This window comes from Monodelphis domestica, chromosome 3, assembly GCF_027887165.1.
Source record: "Monodelphis domestica isolate mMonDom1 chromosome 3, mMonDom1.pri, whole genome shotgun sequence".
NCBI classification, from domain to species: domain Eukaryota; kingdom Metazoa; phylum Chordata; class Mammalia; order Didelphimorphia; family Didelphidae; genus Monodelphis; species Monodelphis domestica.
The window spans coordinates 221,972,891-222,000,768 of record NC_077229.1 but is presented as its reverse complement, the minus strand read 5'-3'; the positions used below and the strand labels follow the sequence as shown (position 1 = coordinate 222,000,768).

At 38.2% G+C, this 27,878-nt stretch overlaps 2 protein-coding genes across 5 annotated transcripts in view; one reads left to right on the top strand and one right to left on the bottom strand.

The window, feature by feature from the left end:
• Positions 1-1,895, bottom strand: part of ALDH5A1 (aldehyde dehydrogenase 5 family member A1) — a 47,556-nt gene extending 45,661 nt beyond the window's left edge. The window contains exon 1 of the mRNA XM_056823513.1: positions 181-1,895. Within this exon, the coding sequence (XP_056679491.1) occupies positions 181-552 (372 nt within the window). The 5' untranslated portion in view covers positions 553-1,895. The remainder of the gene's footprint in view (positions 1-180) is intronic.
• Positions 1,896-7,479: 5,584 nt separating this feature from the next.
• The window catches only part of GPLD1 (glycosylphosphatidylinositol specific phospholipase D1), a 71,153-nt gene continuing 50,754 nt past the window's right edge, over positions 7,480-27,878 (top strand). The window contains exons 1-8 of one of the 4 annotated variants that reach the window (XM_056823511.1): positions 7,480-7,908; positions 10,814-11,067; positions 11,373-11,420; positions 16,233-16,315; positions 21,175-21,230; positions 23,392-23,470; positions 24,413-24,510; positions 25,155-25,265. In XM_056823511.1, coding sequence (XP_056679489.1) covers positions 11,063-11,067; positions 11,373-11,420; positions 16,233-16,315; positions 21,175-21,230; positions 23,392-23,470; positions 24,413-24,510; positions 25,155-25,265 — 480 coding nt within the window. In that variant the 5' untranslated portion in view covers positions 7,480-7,908; positions 10,814-11,062. Of the gene's footprint in view, positions 7,909-10,220; positions 11,068-11,372; positions 11,421-16,142; positions 16,316-21,174; positions 21,231-23,391; positions 23,471-24,412; positions 24,511-25,154; positions 25,266-27,878 lie in introns of those variants that run through there. The other 3 variants (XM_056823512.1, XM_016431749.2, XM_001375563.4) reach the window with 3 other exon arrangements.

Here is a 27,878-nt window from a genome sequence, read left to right as displayed (position 1 = left end):
AGGAGAGGGTGATTACCAATCTCTCCTCTAGACCCAACCTAGATGCCCTCGTTCTAGTACCAAGTCTCACGTATTGGGTGAGGGGTAAGATTGACCTTGGCAAAGTCCCCTTTCCAGTGAGCGGGAGAATTGCTCATCATGGCAGGACCCACTTTCTCCTCCTCTCCCAGGCGCTCTCACCTTGGCAGAGACCCCCCTCCAGCTGGAGAACGCCTGATGGGCAGCGCTCACGGCCCCCCGGGCCTCGACCGCCCCGCAGTCCGCCACCTGCCCTATCTGGGTGCCGCTGGCAGGGTCCTGCACTGGGAAGGTGCCTGCGGCGGCGGGCAGCCAGCGGCCCCCCACAAAGGCGTCGGTGCGTAACAAGGCCTGGGAAAGCCCAGCAGGACCCCGGCTGTAGCCTCGAAGCGGGTGGGGGCCGGGCCCGGGCAAGGGCCCAGCAGCAGGCAGAGGCGGGAGAGGGCAGCGGGGGCGGGGGCGGGCATTGGCTCCGGGAGGCGGCCAGGCCAGTCGAAGGGCCCGGCAGTTCTGCAACTGCAAGCAGCTGGTCATGGCCCAGACGGCAGTGGCAGTAGCAGCGGCAGCGGCAGCAGCAGCAGCGGCAGCAAACAGGCGAGTAAGCGCCCGGGTTTGGGGAGAGCGGAACTCAGGGTAAAGAGAAGCTGCGGAGCGGGGACGTGCAGGCAGAGATGAGAACAGCTAGCGCTCGGGGCCGCGCAACGCAACCCCAGTACGCACTCTCCCCACGCCCCCTTCCCCCAACCAACACCGGGCTCCTTCCCCCTCCTTCTTCCCTCCCTCCCTTCCTCGCGGACTCTGCACCTGCCTGGGTCCTGGTGCGCTTGCTGGAGAGCCGAGGGCGCTTTTGCGTTACTGGCGGGGAGAAGGGAATCTGGATGGCGATGAGTTAAATACTAGCCCGGAAATGTACCCGCCAACCTGAGAAGAAGTTCGTTTTCCTCGGATGTGTCAAAGCGGAGAAATCTATTCGGGTCCGGGGTTGACTAGATGGCTTCTGAGGCTCTTTCTAATTCTAACATTCGATGATTCCTTTTTTTTTGTCATTTATTCATTTATGTCATTTATGCCTCAGGCATTCCGGGGTTAGATCCAGGACCTTAGTCTCCAGCCAGGAATTAAATTTGTAGCATGGACACTGCAGAAGGAAACTGGTCCCTAGCAAAGATCACCAATAGCTGCCTGCCTGCCCCGACTAATAGCTTTAGCATCCTTTTCTTCGACTCAGCATCTCTGCAAATAAAACTTCTCCCCATTTAGGAGATGTCGTTACGGACCCTTTTGCCCTTTCTTGAATAACAAAGTTATTCCTATGGTCGTCACTAATGATCAAGGAGGATTAAACCAGGGAACGTCTCAAGAGAAGAAATTATGACACTTTTGCAAGGGTAGCTCTAGAGCTGGTCTTTCACCAGAAAGACTTCAGCACTGGCAAATGCTTTTGTTACTTACAGGATTAAATACAGATACCTTATTTTAGCATTCCACTGTACCTTTCCAAACTTATTTTTCATTAATGCTATTTCTGTATCTCTGGTCCCACAAAACTGGACCACTGGATATTTCCTGATGTTGCCCACCTTTCTACATTTCTGCTCATTGCTTTCTTCCATGTTTGTAGAACGGGGCCCTCTAAACTCAGTCTTATTAAATTTTTTCTCCTATGAAGCCTTTTTCCTAATTCTTACCTTTCCTGCTCTAGCTAAAAGTGACCCTCTATTTTATTATCTCTCTCCTATACATACTTGTAGCATCAGACTTCTAATACCTGAGAGTCTACTTGTCTTATCTTCTTCCTAGCCTGTAAGTTTATTGAAGGCAGCTATCTCCTAGATGAAGCTTTTTCTGACTCTTGATTCTCCATCTAACCCACTTACCCCCCCCCCATTACCTTTCATTTACTTGCTATATACATTTTGTATTATCTTAAATGTATGCACATTTTCCCTGATGCAATATAATTTCCATAAAGGCAGTGACTCCTTTGACTTTATCTTTCTACCCTCAATGTGCCTTAGGAATTATAGGCATGTTATAATATCTGCCAAGTTGAATTAAATTGACATCCACTGGCAATCATCAGAGCCCTAAAAGTTGGCTGTTTCTTGCAGGAACATTTTGTTAATCACATACTTATGCAAAGAACTTGCCAGAACTGGGCAGGGTCTCATGCGATTTCAGTGGTAGTACCACCTTTTGATGGATATTTAGAAGTATGTCCTTGAAATGTGCCTTTAGATAGTATAAGATCAATACTAGTCAAAACACATTTGTCCAATATCCACTCTCTGCTGTACTCAATGCTAAGGGCACTAAGGACCAGGTAACATCACACTGGGAAATCTGGGATTAGTACAAGCTACAAGGATTTAGTTAAATTCTATAAACATGTACTTTGTTTAAAGTACTATACTGGCCTAAGGAGCAAAGTCAAAAATCAAATTGTCCTTGTTCTGCTTCAGAGAGCAATTCTGCTCTCTGTATCTGTTGGTTCAGATTAAACTAAACAACAACATTAAACTTGGGAGTAATAACTTAAAAGTTATTTCCCTTCTCAAAACCATTGTACTTATTAGTTATAAGTCTATTTTTGTATTTTCAGTATTTTAAGTTTCTGCCTTTTCTAGCAAGTTTCTCATTTGCAGGCATTTGGGGTGGGAATTTTTTTATTCTTGTAGCATCATATTTGAAATTTGATTCAAAGACTTGGGCCTTTAGTCACTAAAATCTCACAGAGACAGCAATGATGTGTTTGATATGTGGCATGTGAATTGGATTTATCTTAGGTTCCTTTTCTTGGATGACTTGAAAAAAAGTGAAAATAGAGTGGTTTATAGCGAATTATGGGCAAATTGTATCCTCTCCCAAATCTGATGAATATGAGGTTGAACATTGGACCTATATACTAGTGAGTTTGCATCTTTCATTTGGTGCCTGCAGAGGGAGTATCTATTTTACTGTCTCATCTAATTGTATTAAGATGATGATGGTGATGATGATGATGATGATTATAGCTGAAAGGAACCTTGTCTATCATGTAGCCCAAATCCATTAATTTATAGGTGAAAAAACTGAGGTCTAGATAGGCACAAGATCATATGGGTAGTAAACAAAAGAGTTGGTATTTAAATCCAAGATCTTTGATTTAAAAGCTATACTCCACTCCACTGCATCACTCTTCCTTCACTTATAAACATTCACTTATAAAATCTCAATTAAATTTATTTTATAGACATAGCTCATATACACTCTGATTATCATTTAAAAATAACCATTTCTTAAATTCATTAGGGAACATTTCTATTTAAAATAAACTGTGATCTAGACAGAAAAGGAGATATGAGCAAATGAGAAGAACATGGGACATATTACCTATCACATTTATGTATCCATAAGAAGAATTTAAACAAGAGATAGAGAGCATTGTAAGATATAAAATGGATAATTTTGATTTACATTGAATTAAAAAGGTTTTATGTAAATAAAAAAATGTAGCCAAGATTAGATGGAAAGCAGAAAATTGGGAAACATTTTTATAGACAAATTTTCAGATAAAGGTCTCATGTGTCCTTTACAGAGAGAACTTTATTGAATTTGCAAGATTATGAGTCATTCCCCAATTGATAAATTGTCAAAGGATATGAATAGGCAGTTTTTGGATGAAGAAATCAAAGCTACATAGTCATATGAAAAATATATTCCAGGGGGTAGCTGGGTGACTCAGTGGATTGAGAGCCAGGCCTAGAGAAAGAAGAGATGGGTTCAAATCTGTCCTCAGACACTTCCCAGCTGTGTGACCCTGGGCAAGTCACTTAACCCCCATTGCCTAGCCCTTACATCTCCTCTGCCTTGGAACCAATACACAGTTTTGATTATAAGACAGAAAGTAAGGGTTTTAAATACATATGTGTGTATATATAGAAATATATATGTGTGTATATATTCCAAATTATTTTTGATTGGAGAAATGCAAATTGAAACAACTCTGAGATACCATTTCACACCTTTTAGATTGGCTAAAATAATAGAAGGGTAAAATGACAAATGTTGGTGGTGATGTGGAAAATAGAGTCACAAAATATACACTCTTGGTGGAACTCTGATTCAATTGTATTGGAGAGCTACCTGGAATTATGACCAAAGAGTTATAAAACTGTGTATACCCTATAACTCAGCAATACCACTATTAGGTCTGTTTCCCAAGGTGACCAGAAAAGGACCTCTGTGTTCTAAAATATTTCTAGCAGCTCTCTCTGTTTGAAGGGATGCCCATCAACTGGGAAATGGTTAAACAAGTTGTGGTGTGTGATTTGAAAATATTTATTTATTATAAAAATTTTCCATGGTTATATGATTCATGTTCTTTCCCTCCCTTCTTCCCTCCCTCCTTCCTGAACTGATGAATAATTACACTGGGTTATACATGTATCACTGTTCAAAACACATTTCCATATTATTGACATTTGAAATAGAGTGATCATTTAAAGCCAAAATCCCCAATCATATATGTGGTATATGATTGTGATGGAATTCTACTGTGCTATAAGAAATGATGAGCAATTTGTTTTTATAAAAGTGTGGAAACACTTGCATGAAATAATGAATAGAACATTGTATACAGCAACAGCAATATTGTTTGAAGAATAACTGTAAATGCCCATCTACAGAGAAAGAACTTATAAATAAAAATACACATGGTATGGCTTTTCACACACATATACATCATATATATCTTGGTCAAATGGTGCCTTTTCTAGCATGGGATGGTGTAGGAAGGAGGGAGAGAGCTTATAAATTAAAATGTAAAATTTTTAAAAGAATAATTTTTTTCCTTTTAAACATTATTTTATTTGGTCATTTTCAAACATTATTCATTGGAAACAAAGATCATTTTCTTTTCCTCCCCCCTCCACCCCTCCCATAGCCGACACATGATTCCACTGGGTATCACATGTGTCCTTGATTCTAACCCATTTCCATGTTGTTGGTATTTGCATTAGGGTGTTCATTTAGAGTCTCTCCTCAATCATTTCCCCTCAACCCCTGTAGACAAGCAGTTGCTTTTCCTCCGTGTTTTTCCTCCCACAGTTTATCCTCTGCTTGTGGATAGTGTTTTTTAGATCCCTGCAGATTGTTCAGGGACATTGCATTGACACTAATGGAAAAGTCCATTACGTTCGATTGTACTACAGTGTATCAGTCTCTGTGTACAATGTTTTCCTGGTTCTGCTCCTCTCGCTCTGCATCACTTCCTGGAGGTTGTTCCAGACTCCATGGAATTCCTCCAGTTTATTATTCCTTTTAGCACAATAGTATTCCATCACCAACATATACCACAATTTGTTCAGCCATTCCCCAATTGAAGGGCATCCCCTCATTTTCCAATTTTTGGCCACCACAAAGAGTGCAACTTTGAATATTCTTGTACAAGTCTTTTTCCTTATTATCTCTTTGGGGTACAAACCCAGCAGTGCTATGTCTGGATCAAAGGGCAGACAGTCTTTTATTGCCTTTTGGGCATAGTTCCAAATTGCCCTTCAGAATGGTTGGATCAATTCACAACCCCACTAGCAATGAATTAATGTCCCTACTTTGCCACATCCTCTCCAGCATTCATTACTTTCCTTTGCTGTCACGTTAGCCAATCTACTAGGTGTGAGGTGATACCTCAGAGTTGTTTTGATTTGCATCTCTCTGATTATAAGAGATTTAGAACACTTTTTCATGTGCTTATTAATAGTTTTGATTTCTTTATCTGAAAACTGCCTATTTATGTCCCTTGCCCATTTATCAATTGGAGAATGGCTTGATTTTTTGTACAATTGATTTAGCTCTTTGTAAATTTGAGTAATTAGACCTTTGTCAGAGGTTTTTCTTATGAAGATTGTTTCCCAATTTGTTGCTTCCCTTCTGATTTTAGTTACATTGGTTTTGTTTGTACAAAACCTTTTTAATTTGATACAGTCAAAATTGTTTATTTTACACTTTGTGACTCTTTTTTTTTTAACCGTTACTTTCCGTCAATACTGTGTATTGGCTCCAAGGCAGAAGAGTGGTAAGGGCTAGGCAATGGGGGTCAAGTGACTTGCCCAGGGTCACACAGCTGGGAAGTGTCTGAGGCCAGATTTGAACCTAGGACCTCCCATCTCTAGGCCTGACTCTCAATCCACTGAGCCACCCAGCTGCCCCCTTTGTGACTCTTTCTAAGTCTTGCTTGGTTTTAAAATCTTTCCCTTCCCAAAGGTCTGACATGTATACTATTCTGTGTTCACCTAATTTACTTTTAGTTTCCTTCTTTATGTTCAAGTCATTCACCCATTCTGAATTTATCTTGTTGTAGGGTATGAAGTGTTGATTCAAACCCAATCTCTCCCATACTGTCTTCCAATTTTCCCAGCAATTCTTATCAAATAGGGGATTTTTGTCCCAAAAGCTGGGGTCTTTGGGTTAAAAGAATAATTTTGAAAATGAAACTATGATAAACTTTTCAGTCAAGTATAAAAGGAATAATCATCTCCTAATTCACTTATATTTTGAGTTCATATTTTTACTCATCACATATTTTCAAAACAAGGCATACTTCTATTTACAAAAAATTAAAAAAAAAGATTTTCATTTGTTTGTTTAGATTTCCTAGTCTATTAGTTAGGTTATTGAATTACCTTACTTCTCTATTTCATTATGTTTCTATTAAGTAGAGGCATACTTTTGTATGGCTTTGTTATGTCTAGATAAGGTTAGTTTGGCACATCCAGACTGTATTGTTTTATCTCTGTGCCAGTCTGTTACAAATTTTTGTCACTGTTGTCTGCAGTTGATTCTTTACTATTGTTGTTGCAGCTGCCTCTCCTAAATCCCAAACATGTTAAGAGATGAAGAAAAACAAGGTGGTGGTGGCAATATTGTTTGGTCTTTTTGATTGGCCTTTTGAAGGCTTGCATAGTCAGAATAAGAAATATTCTGGTGGGAAGGAATGTGAACAAGACTGTCATGGAGTGATTTTTTGTTTTGTTTTGTTTTATTCTATGTAGATATTGGCCACACCACTTCTGGGAAGTCTTAGAGTGAATTGGTGGTATTGGGAAATGGGGAATAGGGGTAAACTGAATCCAAAGTTATACCATTTTTCCTATTAGGCACACCCTCACATTTTTCAGTAGCAGCCATTAGTTAGAACACTGAAAGTTGTGCTGTAACTTGATTATCAGAGACCCAAAGCCCTAGATCAGAGGAACAGCAGGAAAATTATAACCTCCCACATCTGATGCCATATAGGCCCGGGTTCTAGGGAAAGTTCACATTCTAGTGTTTTTCCCTTGACCTAATCTTTTAGAGTTGAAGCAGTCCAGGACAGGCATAGATAGAAGAAACCTTGGGATTGGGAACTTGATGGACATTTTAATGCTTGACTTTACAGTCAATGTATGCTAAGTTAGTCAGAGGTAGTCCTGAGTTTCAGTTTTGACTAGAATTCTCTAAGTTCCTCCTGGAGATGATCAGGATGTTAGATACTATAATAACTAAATAACAGTCTGGAAATCAAGTTTATAAGGGGATCTCTGGTTAGAAGAACTGCAAATTGTACCCAGGGCTGATCTGTGACAGAGGCTGGCACTAGAGAAAAGTACCAGACTGAAGAGTATGTGAAATTGATCACCTCAATGGGGGAGGGGCCCCAGGAGTTTGGGAATCTGGAGGAGGAGAAGACTCTGGCTGGGGGAGAGCAAGCAGTTGGTCTCTCAGTCAGGAGAGGTGGATAAAGACTTTCTCCTGAGGGTTACTCATTTTTCCTGCTGGTTACTGGAAATCTTTCCCCCAACACTTCCCAATTGAAGGGACTTTCTGAAGAGAAACCTGAGAAGACTTTACCTCAACTCCTGTTGCCCAGGGGTGAGTCAACCCGACTTCTCTCAGGGGGCTCAGGCTTCCAAGGTCTAAGTTCCCCCCCAAACTTGAGGAGGGAGAGGAAAGGGCTTAGACAGAGACAGGGACCCCTTCTCCCCACTTTCCTTTTCCCATTCTTCCCTGCCCATTATTCCTTTTGTATTACCTGATTGAGTTGACATTAAAAGTTATCTGTTCCCCAAGCTGAGTGTGAGTGAGGAGATCAAGAGGAGACCTTTTGGTCTCGAGTAGTGGAGGGGGGACAAGAGGGACAAGAGTGAATTGGGGAGAGCAGCCATAGCTAAGGAGGGAAAGCAGAAGGGGGAAAATCTTCAGCCCCCTCTCCTCTCTCTGAGCCAACCTTAAACATCAGCTGTCTCCCCTGAACCCCTTTTTGTGGAAGGGGGAGTCTCTTCTCTTTCCCCCTCTCAATACTGAAAGACTTAACCCCTTTTAAAAAAATATACATCCCAGGCTAATTGGTGGGCTAAACAAGAACTGATTTAAGGAAACAGAAATACAGGATCTCAGAGTTGTTTGTTCAATTCCTGAATATGTTTCTTTTCTTTTATTCCTCACTTTGATAGCTACATGAAGAATTTTTGCTGACTTCTGCCACAGACACTTCAACCTAATACTTGACAAGAACTTATTACCTCTTTCCTTTCTAATTCCTATCTTCCTACAATAGAGAAATATCAAGAATAGAGCAATAGGCAATAGGTAATAGGATGATTGGGGCAGCTAGATAGGGCAATGGATAGAGGGCCATGCCTGGAGACAGGAAGACAAATTTTCCTCAGTTCAAACCTGATTTGAGCACTTCCTAGCTCTGGGACCCTGGGCAAATCACTTAACCCTGTTTTCCTCAGTATCCTCATCTGTCAAATGAGCCAGAGAAGGAAATGGCAAACTACTCCTGTATATTTGCCAAGAAAAATCCAAATAGGATCATTAAGAGCCAGACATGTCTGAAAAACAACTGAACAACAACAATAGTGTCTAATCCCTAGCAGGGCTTTTGGAGTTCTTGTTACATTAAATGATGACTAAATAACCACTTCTTTCTCCTCCCAAGGCCATCCTACCAAAGCTTATTTATCTGGCAATATACCTGAAGCTTAGTACTATATTAATAGTACCTTAACCACTAACCAACAACTGATGCAATGCTTCTATGGGAAAACATGCCCAATGTTCCAATTTGAGATGCCATGAACATCAATTATTACCTCCTCAAGGACTCCACGAGCTCTTAACCATGAATATTGGCATCTGTGGTTGGAACTTCAAAGAGCTGGGGCCCAGAAGAGGGTGGCGGCAGTTAGGAGCCAGGATAAGTATAGCTGAGAGTTAGAGGTAGAATAGAACCTCTTATCATGGATTATTTCTCTATCCTAGTTAACTTTATAGTTATTTTTTTTCTAAGAACTAAAGACATTAGCTTTCTGCTTTCTCCCGGGATACTTATATTGATCAGAGACTCTCCTGATTGACTCCATATTATATGAAAAAAGAACATTACCAAAAGCAGGAAAAAAAGGACTTTGGTCCCAAAACATGTAACCAAGAAATCAATAACTATTGATCCATATGCCTACCTTCCCATATATACAAAATATTAATTACAGTAATCATACATTCATTGTGTAGGATTTTGCAAGTAATATCCCATAATAGGAATAATCTTTACAAGGACACAGTGGATTTTACAAAGACACAGTGGAAGGTATAGTAAATACAGTATTCCATCATGCTTAATTGTTGATGATAAAGAGTGTTTTTTTGGGAAAGACAAAACATTGCCTTAAAAGCTCTTCTCGAACAAGGCGTTTCTCTTGCATATGTCAAAATCCCCTGAGATTTCTTGGAAGAAATAACAAGAGAAATAATTGTATTCTTCCTTCTGATTATTAATATCAGTGAACTCATAAAATGTAACCAAACTGTTTGCACTGTCATAGAAGTCTAGTTCAGAATAGAAGTCCAAGAGAGATTCCCAGTAGGTGATGAGGTCCTCCAGATATTCTTTTTTGAAGATAGCATTGTGCTAATTTTATTAAACCCCAGAACACTGTAAAGATTCTTAAATAAGATGCATTATCATTCAAGAGAGTTTGACTTAATAATTCATACTGGAAAAACCAAGTCATTGAAAAATGGCCTCTTGATCAGCATGCAATTGGAAGGACAAAATGTACAGCTTGTCTCAACAGTGCATATATTTGTGACAGACAGTGCAAATGGGCCTAGAATTGAAAAGGAGAAGGCGGTGTGTGTGAAGAATTAATTGCCTTTGAGAAATTTCACGGTTCTTTTAACAACTCCAAAATTCTACCCAAAATAAGCTCTAACTCTTTTTAATACCAATATTCTCCTATTGATGTTATACTGAGGGTCAAAATATTGCAGTTTTATAAGAATTAAAACTGAGGATTTTCCAAAGGGCAATGTAGAAATTCCTGATGGGTCTGCATAGACTGTAACACATTATAAATGAAGACACCTAATATGTGGTATAAAAGATGTCATTTGAGAAATGTGTGATTAGAAAAAGCAAGACTTAGGGACAACCAGTGAATAACCTGCATATTCCATTGGTTTTCAAACATTGTAAAGAGGGCATGAGGAAGGTCCCCTGGCATGTTGGGTGCTCCCCCTCTCCCCAGTTATGGGACATGGAGGCAAATTTCACAGGATGGGAAGATGCATAAATTGGGGTTAGTTTGCACCTTTGGAGGAAATGCCTACTTTGATGAGATTGTCGATTTCTTGAAATGTAAAACTATGTGGAGAGAGCCACACACTGGTGATAAAGCTGAGTACACCAAGGACTGAAATAAAATATGGCCACATTTCATCTGAAAAAAAGATTCAAAGATTAGCTGACCCATTTTTTTTTTCTCTTTAGTAACTAGATCAGGAAGTGAGGCCCTGTGTTGAGGAGCAGCTGGTCAGGAGATCTGTACGTGTATGTTTGTTTTGGGATATTATACAAGGAGGAGAATGAGCCTGAGCTTCTTGGGAGGAGACCCGGCCTGAGATAGGAGGGCAGCAGCTGGAGTAGAGTGGAGACAGGGACTGCTGCTGTTTAAACACCTTTTTCTTCTCACTCCTTAACTCACCTTGGCACAGAACTATAGTGAAACACACAGCAAGTATGAGGTAAGGTTGGGTCCCTGGCAAGCAAGGAGATAAGGAAGAAGGAAAGGGAGGAAGGAAGGAAATCCCAAGATGATGGGAATGAGGAGGGAAGCAAAGTGAAGGAAGTTCCTGCTCCTTCAGATTAGCCTAGATATAATATTCCTGGAAGGAATGGGGAGTGGCATTTTAATATATGGAAGGTATGAAGATCAAGGACTATACATTTGTTTCAGTTTGCTAAGTAGATACTAGCTATAGTTACACCCAGTCCTGGCATTCCAGATCTAAACTCTAATCGTCTGCTTTTTAACTCCATCCTGAAACAGAACAGTCCAGATTGAATGGAAAGGAACCATGAGAAACAGGAAGACCCTGTGAGTATTTAAAAGTATACCATAATTAAATGCTAGCTGGCCTTGTCAATCATTTATTTTTTTTTAATTGATAAATTTTATTTAATTAATTAATTTGGAATTTTTTTTATGGCTACATGATTCATGTTCTTTCCCTCTCCTCATCCCACCCCCCTCCCATAACCAATTCGCAATTATATGTGTCATTGAACAAGACCCATTTCCATATTATTGATAATTGCACTAGGGTGATCGTTTAAAATCTACATCCCCAATCATATCCCCATCAACCCATGTGATCAAGCAGTTGTTTTTCTTCTGTGTTTCTGCTCCCACAGTTCTTCCTCTGAATGTGGATCGAATTCTTTCTCATAAGTCCCTCAGCATTGTCCTGGATCATTGCATTGCTGCTAGTAAAGAAGTCCATTACATTCGTCAATCATTTAGTCCGATAATCTGCTTGAGTTGTGATTGGTAGTTACCACAAAGGCTTAAAGACTGGCTTCTTGTTATTAAAATTAAAGCACACATTAATCTTTTGGTTAACATGTAAACTTTAAAAAAGACAGTAATATGTACTATTAATCTCAGTCATTCTACTAGGCTCTTGTCCTTCCAAACTTTTTTTTTCATTTTTTATTGTCATGCAAATCATTCTTTCTCCCAAACTTTTTAATGGAATGTACTATGGTGGGGAGGGAGGGTAGTTTGGGAAGTGACTCAAAATAAAAAGTACCAATTAAAAATAAGAGATCCTCTGAAACTTTCTTCTTTGATCTCCACCCAACTTGAAGTCACCTTCTCTTTCTTAAAGTCTTTTAGATTTCTCTGTTTAACCTCTCCTATGCATTTTATCAGGAGCAGCTAGCTAAGGTGGCTCAGTGGTAGAATGCAGGGCTTAGAGTCAAAAAAGATTCCTCTTTCTGAGTTCAGATCCAGTCTCAAATTCTTACTATCTATGTGACCCTGGCCAAATTGCTACTCCTACTAGAGCATAAGTACTTTGAGAGCCAAGATTATCCTTTTAAAAAATTAATTCTTTTAGTTTTTATGGCATTGTAATTTTGGAAAATTCTTCCTCCCATCCTTTCCTGCAATTGGATCACCCTCTGTAATAACAACAACAAAAAACAATAAAGCAAAACCAACAGATACAATGTATGCAATATTATGATTGTGTGGAGACTATCCTTCAAAATTTTTAAAGGTACCATAGTACAACTTTGGAATCAAATGTCAGGGCTTAAGAGTCATCTTTTGAAAATTTTATACAACTGATGTCAGTATTTCCTTTTCTCTTATTGTTTTAATTCTAAAATCTGGCATCTGACCTCATCGTCCAACTTAAACTTTTCTCTTCAAAGCTAACAGGGATCTCATATTTTGCCAAATTTAATGACTTTTTCTCAATTCTCATCCTTTTTGACCTCTTGATGACCTTAGACCATCCATTCCTTCTTAATACTTCTTTCTAGGTTTTTGTGACAAAACTTCCTTCTTGTTCTTTTCATCTTTGTCTGATTGCTTCTTCTCAGTTTCCTTTGCAATATCTTCATCCAAGTCATGCTGCCAACTGTGGATATCACCCAAGGCTCTGTCATATGTTCTCTTCACTTTCCCCTTTGTATCAGTCTGGTGATCTCATCAGTTTTCATGGATTCAATGATCATTTATGCTCATCTTCTTATCCAGTCTTAACTTCTAATCTCCAGACTTATGTGTCCAACTATTAGACATCTCAAACTATAGAGACATCTAAAACCCAATAAACCCGTAACCAAACTTTCCTCTTAAGCCCGCCCTACTTTCTCATTTTCCTTTTATTGTCAAGAGCAACACTATTTTCCCAGTCACCCAGGCTCTCAATCTAGGTACCAACTTTGACTTTTCATTCTTTCTCACCCCTACCATGACCATGTCCAATCTGTTGCCAAGTTCTGTCTTTTCTACCTTCTTAACATTTATTGTATATGCCCCCTTCTCTCCTCTGATATTGCCACCACCCTATAGACTCTTATCTGTTCATATCCTTTGACCATTTATAAACTGGTAAATGGTTCATATTTTTATAAAGTTGGCTCAGTTCACCATATATTTGAGAAATGAGTCAATTACCTGAGAAACTTGCTATACAAATTTCCCCATTTCCTATTTTTCTTTTAATGTTGGCTCTATTAATTTTGTTTGTATAAAACTTTTTAAATTTCATATAATCAAAATTATCTATTTTACTTCCTGTGATACTGTTTCTTGTTTGATAATAAATTCTTCCCTTATCCATAAATCTGACAGGTAAAATTTTCTATGCTTCTCTAATTTATTTATGATATCATCCCTGTCTAAATCATGAGTTTTTTTTTTTAAACCCTTACCTTCCTCCGTCTTGGAGTCAATACTGTGTATTGGCTCCAAGGCAGAAGAGTGGTAAGGGCTAGGCAAAGGGGACCAAGTGACTTGTCCAGGGTCACACATTGAGAAGTGTCTAAGGTCACATTTGAACCTAGGACTTCCTGTCTCTAGGCCTGGCTCTCAATCCACTGAGCTACCCAGCTGCCCCTAAATCATGTACATTTTGACCTTTCCTTGGAATGTTGTGTGAGATGCTGGTCTATGACTAGTTGAAGAACTGAATGTTTAGTGTATTTGAAAGGGAGTCACTGTGTATGTTGAAGTCCCCTTCAACAGGAGTTTGGGGGGAGTGAAAAATTGTGATTTATGTACTGAACTCATTGAGTAAGGAAGGAAAATGACAGGACAACAGCTGCCAGGATTTTAATTGGGTGGTAGTTATGAATAGCACAAACCATCAAGAGAGGTTACTGAGTCATGCAAGTAGAGGGAGAACTTGAAAGTGGCATTGGGGAACAAGAAATATTACAAGTCCCCTGGCTCAACCAGTGAGCCGAGGAGAATGAGTGAAGGTACAGCCAGTACTAGAAAGGGTGGCCAGGATGCTGTGTCATCTGAGGGGAGCCAAATTTCTCTAATCCTATTAAATAGAAGGAATGAGAAAGGAAAAGATTGAGTATCAAAGGAAATGTGTTGGCTATAGAACAAGTATCCCAAAAGGCAGAGTGGAAGGATTAATTGGTATTTGGTTGAAAATTTGGGGTGGGAGGATTGAAGGGAGATGGGAATAAGGAATTAGGTGGAGGAGGCTGGGATATTATGAGAGTTTTTTAGTTGGTCTCTCTATTTCTAGTATCTCCCTAGTCCAATCTATCCTATGCTCTGCTTCTAAATCATCTTCTAAAATGGAAGGTCACCTTGACCCCACCTCCCACTTCAGTAAATTCCAGGGACTTCCTTCTATGTCTAGAATTAAATATAAGATTCTCTGACATCCAAAGCCCTTCATAACTTCATAACTTCATTTCTTTTCCAGTCTTTTACTCCTTATTCCATCCCATTAGGATCTATGATCCAGTTATACTGGCCACCTTGCTGTTCCTCATATAAAATATTCTGTTTTTAGACTCCGAGTATTTTTATAGGTATGTTTCTCCCCTGCCTGGAATTATCTTCATCCTTATCACTACCTCCTTTTTCTTGATTTCCCTCAAGATCCAGTTAAAATTTGACCTTCTATAAGATACTTTTCGAAATCCCCCTTAATGGTAATGCCTTCCCTCTATTAATTACCTCTAGTTTATCTTGATTGTGCATAGTTGTTTGCATGTTGTTTCCCCTTAGACTGTGAACTTAAAAAAAAATTTAGATACTTATTTAATTTAGAATATTTTCCATGATTCCATGATTCATATTCTCTCCCTCCTCTTCTCCCTCCCATAGCCAATGAGCAATTCAAATAGGTTTTACGTGTATCATTAATCAAGACCTATTTCCATATTATTAATATTTGCAATAGAATGATCATTTAGAATCTGTGAACTTCTTGAGAACAGAGATTGGTTTTTATCTTTCTTTATATTCCAGCATTTAGAACAATGCCTATTAGGCGCTTAACAATTGCTTGTGGAATAACTAACTGATTTACCCACAGTCGGGCACCCAGCATGTGTCAGAGGTAAGACTCAGGTCTTCCTGACTCTAAGGCTGCTCCACTGTATATTCTACCATGCTGTCTTTTTGCCTTGTATATAATAAGTTCTTTTAAATGTTCATTGTGGGGCAGTTAGGTAGCTCAGTGGATGTGGATAGAGAGCCAGGTCTGGAGAGGAGAGGTCCTGGGTTTAAATATGGCTTTAGATATGTCCTAGCTGTGTGACCCAGGCCATTCACTTAATCCCAATTGCCTAGCCTTTACTGCTCTTCAGCCTTGGAAACAATACTTGTATCAATGCTAAAATGAAAAGTAGGGGTTAAAAAATGTTTGTTGCATTAGATTGAGAGGGAAAGGGGATCAGGGATTTAGGGACTACTGGGTAGGTCTGGGCTATGTGTTGAAAAACACCAACAACAGCAAACAAATAAACATAAAACTTACAATACAGAAAAATAGAGGAAGGCTCATAGTTGTTTATCTCATTCAAGTAGAAAATAGGAGCAGCCTTGCATTTGTTTCAGTATTTATGTTAAAATAAAAGTGAAAGAACAAACAAATCAAAAAACTGAAAAGCCCCTTCTTCCAACCAAAAAGTTTCTAGTTTTTCTTTCATATTATTTGTAGTTTATTTGCTGTCCTGTGTGACCTACTGTAACATGTCTGGGAAATGATTTTATTTCGAAATACAGCTTAGCTTCTATGCCATTGACCTGCTGGAAAAAGTCAGTGAGTGGGTTTGTGTTTGGGTTTCAAAATCAGTACTGCAGCTACACTAAGTCCTCAAGAGCTGGGATATAGATGGTGTTTATATTCATGTCTGCTTTCAGGAGCTGGTCCTTTGTGCTGATCATTTTGTTCCATTTGTTCCAAAGAAGTACATCCTGTGGTATTTCCACCCACATAGAAATAGGTAAGTAACTAGACTTTAAAATGTTAATGAAAGCTCAACAAAACTAGCAAATTAAGGACAGAATCTGTGATGAGTCATTAGCTTTTTCATTGAAAAAAAAAATTTTAAATAAGGACCCCACCCACCCCTCCTATCTCTCACTACCACCAACTACACACTGGGAAAAGGAAAAAGTAGTCTTGCAACAAATATGCATAGTTAAGCAAAACATTTTCATTTTGGCTATGTCCAAAAATGTGAGTCTCATTTTCTTTATTTGGTCTATCAGTCCTCTGTCAGGAAGTGGGAAGTCTTTTTCATTATCCCTATGGAATCATGGTAGATCATTGTATTGATCAGAGTTCTGAACTTTTTCAAAGTAATTTTTCATTACAATGTTGTTATAGTATAAATTATCCTTGTTGTCCTTCATTAATTCTGAATCAATTCATATGAATCTTCCTAGGTTTCTTTGAAATAATTTCCTTCATTATTTCTTATAGTATAATAGTATTCTATTACATTCATATACTGTGATTTATTTGTTCTTCCATTCCCCAATTGATGGGTATCCCCATAGTTTCTAGATTTTTACTACCATAAAAACCCTGCCATGCCAGTCATGCCATTTGGAACTATGTCCAATCATTAATAGACCAAAGTTTCTTCTGACTATAAACAAGTTATCCTTTTAACACTGTGGAATTATGCCCAGAGAATTCTAAAATTGTGTATACCCTTAGACCTTGTAATTTCACTGTTGGGTCTGTTTCCGAAAGTGATCAGGAAAAAAAGAAAAAACTTGTATCTTCTAAAATATTAATAGTAGTTCTCTTTGTGGCAGCAAAGAACTGGAAATTGAGGGGATGCCCATCAATTAGGAATGGTTGAACAAGTTGTAACATATGATTGTGATGAAATATTATTGTTTTGTAAGAAATAACAAGCAGGTTAGTTAAAAATACATGGAAAGACCTATATGAAATTATGAAAAGTGAAACTAGTAGAACCAAGAGAACATTATATACAGCTATAGAATTTATATTTAAAGAATAACTTGTAAATATTCATCTTCAAAGAAAGAACTGATAATTATAAACAGGAAAGACATAATCTATATATACACATTTTTTTTTGTGAAGCAATGCCTCCTCTAGTGTGGAGAAAAGAGAGAGGGAGGGAGATCTGGGGATAGTAATGTAATCAACAAGCAAATAAATAATTATTATATTAATAAGACAAATTATCCTTTTATCTCTCTCTCATACTTACTGGCCAATTTTTTTTTTTTTGTGGACAAGTATATACCTAACTGATAGTGGATCTATTCACCTGAGACTTGTAGTCCTTTTTATTTGTGGTAAAAAAGAGCCAGGTGGTTAAGTCAACACTAGATGTTACATTGACCAGATAAGGAATTTCCAAAGTTAATTTTTAAGTGATTCTCATGGTTTTCATATGTGAAAGAGGGAAGGAAGGAGAGGGAAATTGAACCCCAAAAGATTAGAATTATAGATGTTTGGAGCTAAGAGGGAGCTCATCAACTTTGAGAGGAAGAAACTTGGCCCAGAGAAGTTATCTGGAAACATTGAAGAACCTTCAGTGTTTGGATAAGTTAAGATTTGAAGTGGGGCATGATCTCTATCTTAAAATATTTGAAGGCTTTCCTGATGAGGGAGAGAAATTAGACTTATTCTGTTTGATTTCGGAGGGCAGAACTGGGGATGAATGGGAATAAAAATTTCAACAAGGCAAATTCCAACTCAAAATAATGGATTACTTCATGAGTTTGTGAGGCTTGTGATAATTAAAATGTTTGGGAGCAAGGGAAATATATATATCAATTATGACGGCTAAAATATGTTTTCTACTTTGTCTTGGTTTTATATAAATATAAGATGGTCACCAAGGAATATATTCCCAATTTATGAATATGCCCAAGCCAACTGGGTTTTATAGAGAAATTTAATTTATAATACACTGATTAATCAATAGAAAAAGAGAGAAAGGAAGAAAGGAATAAGAATGAATAAATCAGTCAGTAGGTTTTATCACTCACCCAAGATTTCTCTAGGTAAGGCTTCTCATGCCAACCTCAGGCTCCACCTTCAAGAGAGCCTCCTTTCAAGAAATGTTTCCAGAGCCTTCTCCTCCTGACTCCTCCTGAGTTCTCCTTCCACAGCCTCCTTCAAGACCTCTCCAGGAGCTCTCCCTCCAGGACCTCTCTCCTCTCAGACTCCTTCAGAGCAAAACCTCCTCCTCTCAGAGCAAAAAAACTCTCCTCAGAGCAAACCCTCTCAGAGCAAAAAACTCTCCTCTCTGTCCTCAGACCCCGCTATCTTTAAGGAAAAACATCTAAGTTCCCTCCCCTCAGTTCTCACATCTACCAATCACTGTCGATGTCTCCCCTGTGCCAATGGTGGCTCTAGTTTAAGCCAGGACCGCCCAGAGGTCTGTGGCTTTGCACATGTCTGTTGAAGGTCATATTCTCAAATAATTAAATCTTGATCTTGCTGCAGCCCTTCCTAAATCCTGTTACTCTAAGTAGGGTGGAGATTGTATTTTCCAAGACCTGGTTCTGTCATTCCAAGTATCTCTATTGTATCAATTCTAAAATCAATCATGACTCAAAGAACTTCCTGTTCTATGCTTAAGCATAGGTCAAAAAGGTTTCTGTCCTAAAGTAGTCTTAAGTAGGGAGGAGAAGGATCCTCCCATGCCAAGGGGTTTCACATTCCAATAGAGTTCTTACTATCAGTAGGACATTTTTCCCAGTATGAGATTTCCCAATGGGGAAATTTCCAACATTCATAAGTCTAAGAAATTTTAAGGTTTACAGTCTTCTTTTACTGGAAATATTTTAGGAGAGACTGGACAACCTCTTGTACAGGATAATTTAGAAGGGATTTATGCTCCAGTTAAGGGTTAGACTCTGAATCTCCACCCATCTGTGAAATTATATTGTCATTTTTTGGGGGGCCCTCCCATTCTCATTTGTAAAATTGGGTTAAGGATCTAAGGGTCCTTCTACCTGTGGATCCATCTATGGATCCTGAAAACTATATGGGTTGTTAAGAGGACCCCCAAATAAATAATAATCTCTCATCCTAGAATCTTTTATTTTGAAAGTTTGAAAGATGCCAGTTTCAATGATTTAGATACAGCCTATAATGACAAAGTTAAACAAACCTCTCCCTCACCATTTCAAGTAGTGGTGATCTAAAATTAGTGACCACTGTTCTGGTGATGAGTCTCAATGAACTTAGCGAGGCTTTTTCTTGGATAACAGATATATAATACATTGTCCAGCCAATAGTTGAAGCCTTTTCACATTGGAAAGACCTAACCAGTATACGTTCTTTGTTGGAATATCCTTACAGAGACCAAGCTCACTTTAATGTCATCTTGAGGCACTGAATGGGGATACTTTGGTGGAAATACTGGGATGGAAACTGGATCTCATTGGCATAACGAATACCCATGCAAGGAAGATACTCCTATCAATGCAGTCCTTTACCTTTTTTGGCAATTTAGAATTTTATATTGTTGTTGCTTAGAGCAGAGATCCCAAACAGGTGTTTTCTAGGCTGCATATGAGTTCTTTTCTTGTTTCTTTAATCTCTTTAGAGCAGTGGTTCTCAACCTTTCTAATGCTGTGACCCTGCAATACAGTTCCTCATGTTGTGGTGACCCCAAACCAAAAAATTATTTTGGTGGCTACTTCAAAACTGTAATTTTGCTACATATTGCTAATATGCATTATGTATTCTCATTGCTACAAATCAAACATAATTTAAACATAGTGATTAATCACAAAAACAGTATTTAATTATATGTTGAGAAATATTAATCCAGCAGGAGGCAGCCTGAGTGCTGGGGTGGGAGCCTGGGGAGGGGGTCGGCAGACACTGCCTTCTTCTTCTTGTCGTCTCCCTCTAGCTTGAGCTGAGTCTTCACTTTGCTGGGGTTACTCGGCTCCGTTATCCACTCTAGGAGTTATATGCTCCAGGACTCGTTCTTAACCCCTCCGGAGCCAGCGCCCGGTGCTCTCTCTGGGTCTCTGTTTGAGTTCAGTCTCCAGGCAACAGGGTAAATCCATCGCCCCTCATGGGGAGGGAGGGCTGCTGATAGGTAACTAATATTAGTACAACGTGCGGGCAGCAGGGTCCCTGTTCTTTCTGAGATCTTGCTGTAAAGTAGCAAGATTTCTCAGTGGCTAAAGCCATTGGAAATATGTATTTTCCGATGACTTTAGGCGACCCCTGTGTTTTGGTCGTTTGACCCTCACCAGGGTCACGACCCACAGGTTGAGAACCTCTGCTTTAGAGGTATGGACCTAGCTGAGTCAAAGAGTATGCATAGTTTAATAGCTTTTTGGACATAGTTCCAAATTGCTTTCCAGAATGGCTGGATCAGATTATAACTTTACCAATAGTGCATTAATATACTTTTTCCCATAGCTGCTCCAACCTCATGCCATTTTCAGTTTGGGTTCAACTTTGCCAATCTGTGTGTGAGGTGGTACCTCAAAGTTTTTAATTTTTGTTTCTCTAATTATTAGTGATTAAGAACATTTTAAAATATGGCTATTGATCACTTGGATTTCTGCCTCTGAAAATTGCTTATTCAAAGTAGATTATTTATCAATTGAGGAATGGTTCTTATTCTTATAAATTTTACCTCATTCCCTAAATATCTTAGAAATAAGATCTTTATCAGAGAAACTTGGTGCAAAGGCTTTTTTTTTTTCCCATTCAGGTTCCAACTTCACTTCTATTTTTAGTTTCGGTTTTATTTCTGCAAAAACTTTTTATGTGCTTTTCTTTCTCACCATACTGTCTGTAATTGACCAACAACTTATTTTTAAAAATTTGTTTCAGCACACAGAGCTCTGGAATTTTTCAACCAGCAAGATGGCACTATTAACTATAGACAGGTATAATTGTTTTTCTTTTGATCAGTGATCATTAACATAAAGAGTATACCTATAATGTTCCAGGCAGTGACTTATCCCCAATGGAACATATCCAATGAACTCTATCTTAACAAATAACTCAAATGATGTGGTATTTAAACAAAAGCAAAATGAAATGTAAATTAAGGCAATATCTGAAGTGACATTTTCCATAATGTCATGGAAAGGGGCACTTCAATGATTGAAACAGTCATGATGTGGGTAATTTTTTAATTTAAAGGAAACCTGTTCCATTATTTACTCTTCAATAAGTATGAGTAAAGTTACATTGCTATTAGGTTAAGGAAGTATTTATTTGCTCAGAGTTATGAATGTGCAAGTCCCATTTGCCAAAAGATATCTTTTCTTACTATTTTTCTTGATCAGTTTAAGTCAGCAGACTCAGATGAAATCATACCTTTGTGTGTTGAAAGAAATTATGGATGTGCTTGCTGGGTTTACCTTTGGAAGATTATGAATAATAGGAAAGGCATAGCAAATTGGAAAAGGGCATTTTTGAATATTGTCCCAAATTTTAAAAAAGAGAGAGAGAGAACAGAATCTTCAAACTATAATCCATTTGATTTTAGTTTTTGACAAAATTCCCAAATGCATTATTAAAAAGATAATCAGTGAAAATTTAGAAAAGAAAGTAATGATCACAAAAATTCCTTTTTTCAAAAATGGGTTTTGCTAGACTATCTTATTTAATTTTTTGACTGGATAGCAAAATTGATAGGTCCAGGGTTTTTTAGCAAAAACATTTAGATTCTTTTCATACTATGCTTATGAATAAGCTAGAGAGCTATGAGGTAAACATAATTACATTTACAGGGATTCAGAAGTAGTTGCATGACCATATCTAACGGGAAATTATTGATGAGTCATTGTTGATCAAATAACATATCTCTAATGGAAGGCCTTAAGGATTTGTTGTTTAATTTTTTTCATCATTATCTTAGATAAAGGTAAAAATGGCATACTAAAAAGCAGTTGGTCTGAAAAGATCCAAGGTTGTCAGTGTGCTGCAAAGTCAATGTGAGCCAATAGTGTAATAAATATGGCAACCAAAAAAATGTTGCAGTCTGAAGCCACATGAACAGGGTCATAGCACACACTTATTCCCATTGTATTCTGAATTGATCAGAACCCATTTAGACGATCACGGTCAGATCTGGGCTACTGCATTTTAAGGACACTGATAGACTGTAGGCTATCCAGAGGAGAGAACCTTAACGAGGAGGGTCAAGAGCCTTGACATGAGGCCATATGAAGATCAGTTGAAGGAGGCAGGCCAGAACTGGAAGCAAAGGGAACAAATATGAGAGTCGATTTCTCTTTGGTGTAAGGAAAAGTTGCTGACAATTAAAACTAAAAACTAGATGACCACCTGCCAGGGACTATCTAGAAGGAATTCTTATTCAGTTATAGGTTGAACTAGATGGATTCTCACACGGTTTTGAACACCAGACTTCTATTTATGACCAAAATGTTTCAGAAATATTTGCAACTGATTATCTGAAATTCTTTCATGCCATCAGAAGAGTTATGCCTTATCAAGGGTAAATTGTGATTATCCAGCAGTAAATACAATTGCCCTGGCAACTGAAACTTATTATATTCCCAATACTATTTAGACTTTAATTTCAACTTGTTCCAGAAGTAAAACTGACAGATGTAAACTTTGCCTGTCATTTTCTGGGGCAGAAGCTTTTGACTCACAGAGGTAAAGATTGCCTTTTCCCTTTATTACATTATCATCAATTCTCTCTTTTTAAGATTTGGCTGTCTGGTTTATTAATTACCACATACATGAACCTGGTCTACTCATTCTTCTTACTAATCTCGGCCTTTTAACCAATATGTTATTCATGAGCGTCTCTACTACAGGCTGGACAGAGAAAAATGAAACAAAGAGAAAAAAAATCAATGAATTTCCCCACTTGTTAGTAGCTCTGCTAAGAACTGTTGGGATACATAGAGGTCATTGCCTCCAATGAGGTTTTTGAATTTTGAATAGATTTAATTTATTATACTGTCTCTGCCCTTGATTACTCTTAGATACTTGGGAATTGACTGCACTTGTATCTTACTGGCTTTTGACCTTGTCTATCTGATTCTGACATTTTTCTTGCTTCTCTAGCTGCTATTAGAACACCAAGATGCTTATCAGGCTGGGAGTGTGTTTCCTGATGCTTTTTACCCTAACATCTGCAAGGGAGGTGAGTGATATGTTTGTAAGTCCAGTACATTGTCACATTTATCTAGGCAATAAGCCATGGTCTAGCTTTGGAAATAGAGTACTCATTTTTGAAGTGTTGTTGAGGAATCAATGAGCTATTCCAATTCAGTGAATTAACCAGGTAACTGAAATGTAACCCTTTAAGACTTTGCAAGAAGATGTAATCATCTGATAGAAATCCTTCTTAAGGGTCTCTAATATTTTGTTGCCTTTGGAGTCAGTGAAAAGAACCCAGGATTTGTTGTCAAGTCTTGGATTCTAAGGCCATTTAAAGTAGATATTGATATCTCATCTTTTCTACCTCTTAAGAGGCAAAAATATCTTAATATATTTAACTGATTGCCCCATTGAAAAACTAATTGCAAATAAGTTTAGATCACTTTCAAGTATATGAAGTCAAGAATCTTTATTGGGTAAGGAAAGAATATATTTAATTGGAAATGAATATGATGAAAAGGCAAAAAGCATCGAATAAAACTTTAAAATAAATCCAAAAAATTATAAAGACCTTAATATGGAGGTTGTTTCAGTGATCAGTCATGCCCCAAGAGCAGGATAAATTCTTTCCTATAAAAGCTAAAACATTTAAACATTTAAAATGTTAAGATCTACAACTTATATTTGTAAGAGGTTATAAAATGTTTTAAGCTTATTTCATAGTATTTTAAAGCTACAGGGCCTGGCAAAGAATATCATTTAGTTGGGGTCAAGGCCCTGACTTCAAACAGGGAAGACTGAGACCTTTAAATTGTTCCAAACATTTGGCTAATTGGTTCTCCATCTTCCTTGGTGCTCTGAAAGAAGAAGTCTAAGATGTTTGGGGGCCAGTGGGGAAGGTAGGTGGGGAACAGTACCAGATGGAAGAAAGGTATCAGTTGAGGAACCAACTCTTGAGGAAATTGATTCTGTTTTATGTTGGCAGGAAGATACCATCAAGTATCTGAAGATACTCACTGGACTCCATTTCTCAATGCAAGCATTCATTATATCCGAGAAACTTATCCTTTCCCTTGGGATAAGGTACGAATGATCTTCAAATAATAATAAATTCATATCATATTACAGTCAGTAATTTTATCCCAATGAAATTTATCCTAGTGCCAATTCTGAAGCAGTAAATAATTTTTAAAAAACAAGCTCCCCAAAGTTTTCTGGTAGTAAGAACAAGACAGTGTTTGCTATTGCCTTTTGGATTGGACCCTAGAAATATAAATGAAGTCAAATGAATAATTATAAACTAGATTTTAAGTTCCTTGAGGATAGAGTCACCATTTTATTTCAAATTGGTGATTATATATGTAAAGCACTTTGCAAACTTTAAAATACATAATAGTGGCTATTATTTTTAACCCTTTCCTTGTGTCTTAAAATCAAAACTAGATATTGGTTCTAAGACAGAAGAGTGATAAGAACTGGGCAATTGGGTTAAGTGACTTGCTCAGAGTCACACAGCTAGGAAGTATCTGAGGTTAAATTTGAACCCAGGATCTCCCATCTCTAGGCATTGCTCTCTATCCATTGAATCACCTAGCAGTCCCAGTACAAGTTATTATTTAACTTTATGCTTCCCAGATCCCAAGACTGTGCTTTGTACAGCTAATTAAATGTTTTGGGATGGATATTTAATCTTTGCTATCACATGTATTTATTTTGTTATTGGGCAGGATACTGAGAAATTGGTGGCTTTCCTATTTGGCATTGTCTCACATATGGTGGCAGATGTGAGCTGGCACAGCCTGGGCATTGAACAAGGATTCTTGCGGACAATGGGAGAAGTAAGTATACATATATGTCTTAATAGTTGTTAATTTTGATAGTTGTGGGCATCCAGGTGGCACAAGGGATAAAGTGCCAGGCCTGAAGTCAGACAGACTTGCCCAAGACCTTTCCTTCCCTCTTTATGGAGAGACATAGCCAAGAGTCCTATAGGGGAAGAAGGGCTGGAAGAGTCTTCTAGGGGCAGCGAGATGGCACAGTGGATAGAGTGGAGTCAGGAAAACTCCTCTTCTTGAGTTCAAAGATGGCCTCAGACATTTCCAAGCTGTGTGAGCCTGGGAGAGTCACTTGACCCTATTTGCCTCAGTTTCCTTATCTATAAAATGAGCAGGAGAAGGAAATGGCAAACCATTCCAACATTATTGCTGAGAAAACTGCAACTGGTGTCATGAAGAGTAAGACATAAATGACTTAGCAATAACAATAGAGGACCAAAGCTCCACCCCAGGTGATGGCAATTGCAATAACCTGCTGTTGGATCTGCTTGTGTCAAGCCTCCCTGCTCTAATCAATCCTTCATTTAGCCAATTAAGTGATTTCCCTAAAACACAGGCCCAATCATGTTCATCCTCTGCTCCAGTGTTTTCTGTCAACCCACTGTCTTCCTGAGTGTCTGATCCTGCCTGATAGGAGTTGAATTGAGTGAGAGAAAGACACTGAGGAAGAAGGAAGGGCATTTTAATGTATTCCCCGCAGGATGAGCATGCTTGAGGGAATGTCTCTCCTAAGGAGAAGAACCCTTTTGATACAGAAATTAGCCAGCTCTTATTGTTTGAAAGATGAGGAATTAAAAAAAGAAAAAAGAAGATTATTGTTTGAGAGTCAGGGTATTGTTAAATTTAAATTATTTTCTAGTAATAAAAATATTATCTTTTTTGAGGTTTATTAAGTATTATTAGAATCAAGGATACAAAATAATAAACCATGTGCCCAGGGCTGCTTAGCCCATTCAAAGCTTACTTACTACATCATTGCAATGGCTGAGAAAAAGGAGAGGTAGGCATTACTGCCAGTTAAATACCAATTGTGATCTCACCTATGTGGAGACTCAGGTGAGATTATAGGGAATTCTGGGAAATACCAAGGACTTCTGGGGATTGAAGTCTAGGGTTCAAATCTCCATTTTTACAGTATAACAGTAAATTCTTGACAGTAACTCTATGGGGTGACTTCTGGGGTCTAGAGGAGAAAGGCTGATAACAATTACCTTATTTGGAAATCTCCGAAGCCCTTCCTGATGAGATAATGATCATCTTATCAGGAAAAGTTTCTAGGATTTTTCTCAGTCCAGCCCCTGTTGGTGCAGTTAGGACCTTGGAAACTTCCCTAGCTGTGTGACCCTGGACAAGTCACTTAATCCCAATTGCCTAGCCCTTACTGCTCTTCCATCTTAGAATTGATACTTAGTATTGATTTGAAGACAGAAATTAAGGTTTATTTTTTAAAAACAATGATAATAATGATGCTGACAAAAAATGACTAACTTGAAAATAAAAATCACGCCCTTACCTAATGAACTAGCTGTTGAAGTTTCCTCTGGATAAGTATTGTTTCCACATTCATTCTTTGACACTTAACCTTGGTTATAGACTCATAGATTTAGGACTGCAAGGGACCTTAGAAACCATAACTGAAACCTCCTCATTGTTTGGATGGCCAAACTGAGACTCAAGAAGGTCAAGTGACTCGCCTAAGGTAAGAGGTAGGACTTGGACCTAGATTTTGAACAAGACATTGGTTTTCCCAATAAGGTCTATTGAAAGACACCACTATCTTCTTTAAGCTCATCTATCTATATGCTTATAGCTACATGTGACACATATATGTGTGTGTATAAACATACACACACATACACACACATATATGCTTATATGAAAAGCAAAGAAAATTTTCCTTTATTGTGCCTCTTGTTGAAAACTCAGAGAAATACTGAGCCTTCTCCAGGAATATCACAGCAATACAAATGTTTATTTATGATAGTATAGTAGGAAGAAAGAAAAAAAGAACTGGGTGACCCTCAAGCAAGCCATGGCCTTCCTGGATTCCCCATAAATGGGAGACCCAACTGAAGGGATGAGACCTGATTTTGGGTTCTAGAGAATTCTTCTTTATAGGGGATCTACAGACTCATTTTGGGGCAGTTTGACTTATTGGAATTTTATTGCAGTCTTATCAGATATATCTGTCTTCTTGACACATTAGGAGTCTGTCTGGAGATCTTAGCAAATCTAGACCCATTGTAGTAGATCTGGACCAGATACCTTAGGGTTGACTAGTTTGCACATAAGCACAAAAGCTCAGGCTGCTATTCAAGGGAGGATGTCTGAACACCTTAGGGTTCCTTCATTAGAATATCTGATTGGGCATTGTCTGGAATTGATCCAATTGGTCTCATTAAGGTTGCAGGAGAGTTCTTCTGGAACAGAGGCTGTTGGACTTAGCAGGGATGTAGGTGTTCCTGACAATCACATTTTACTTTATTATAATTTAAACTCCCACAGTTAGGTCTCTTTTCTATTCTATTCTATTCTATTCTATTCTATTCTATTCTATTCTATTCTATTCTATTCTATTCTGTTTTAATGTGTTATCTTTATTTTATTTTAATAACA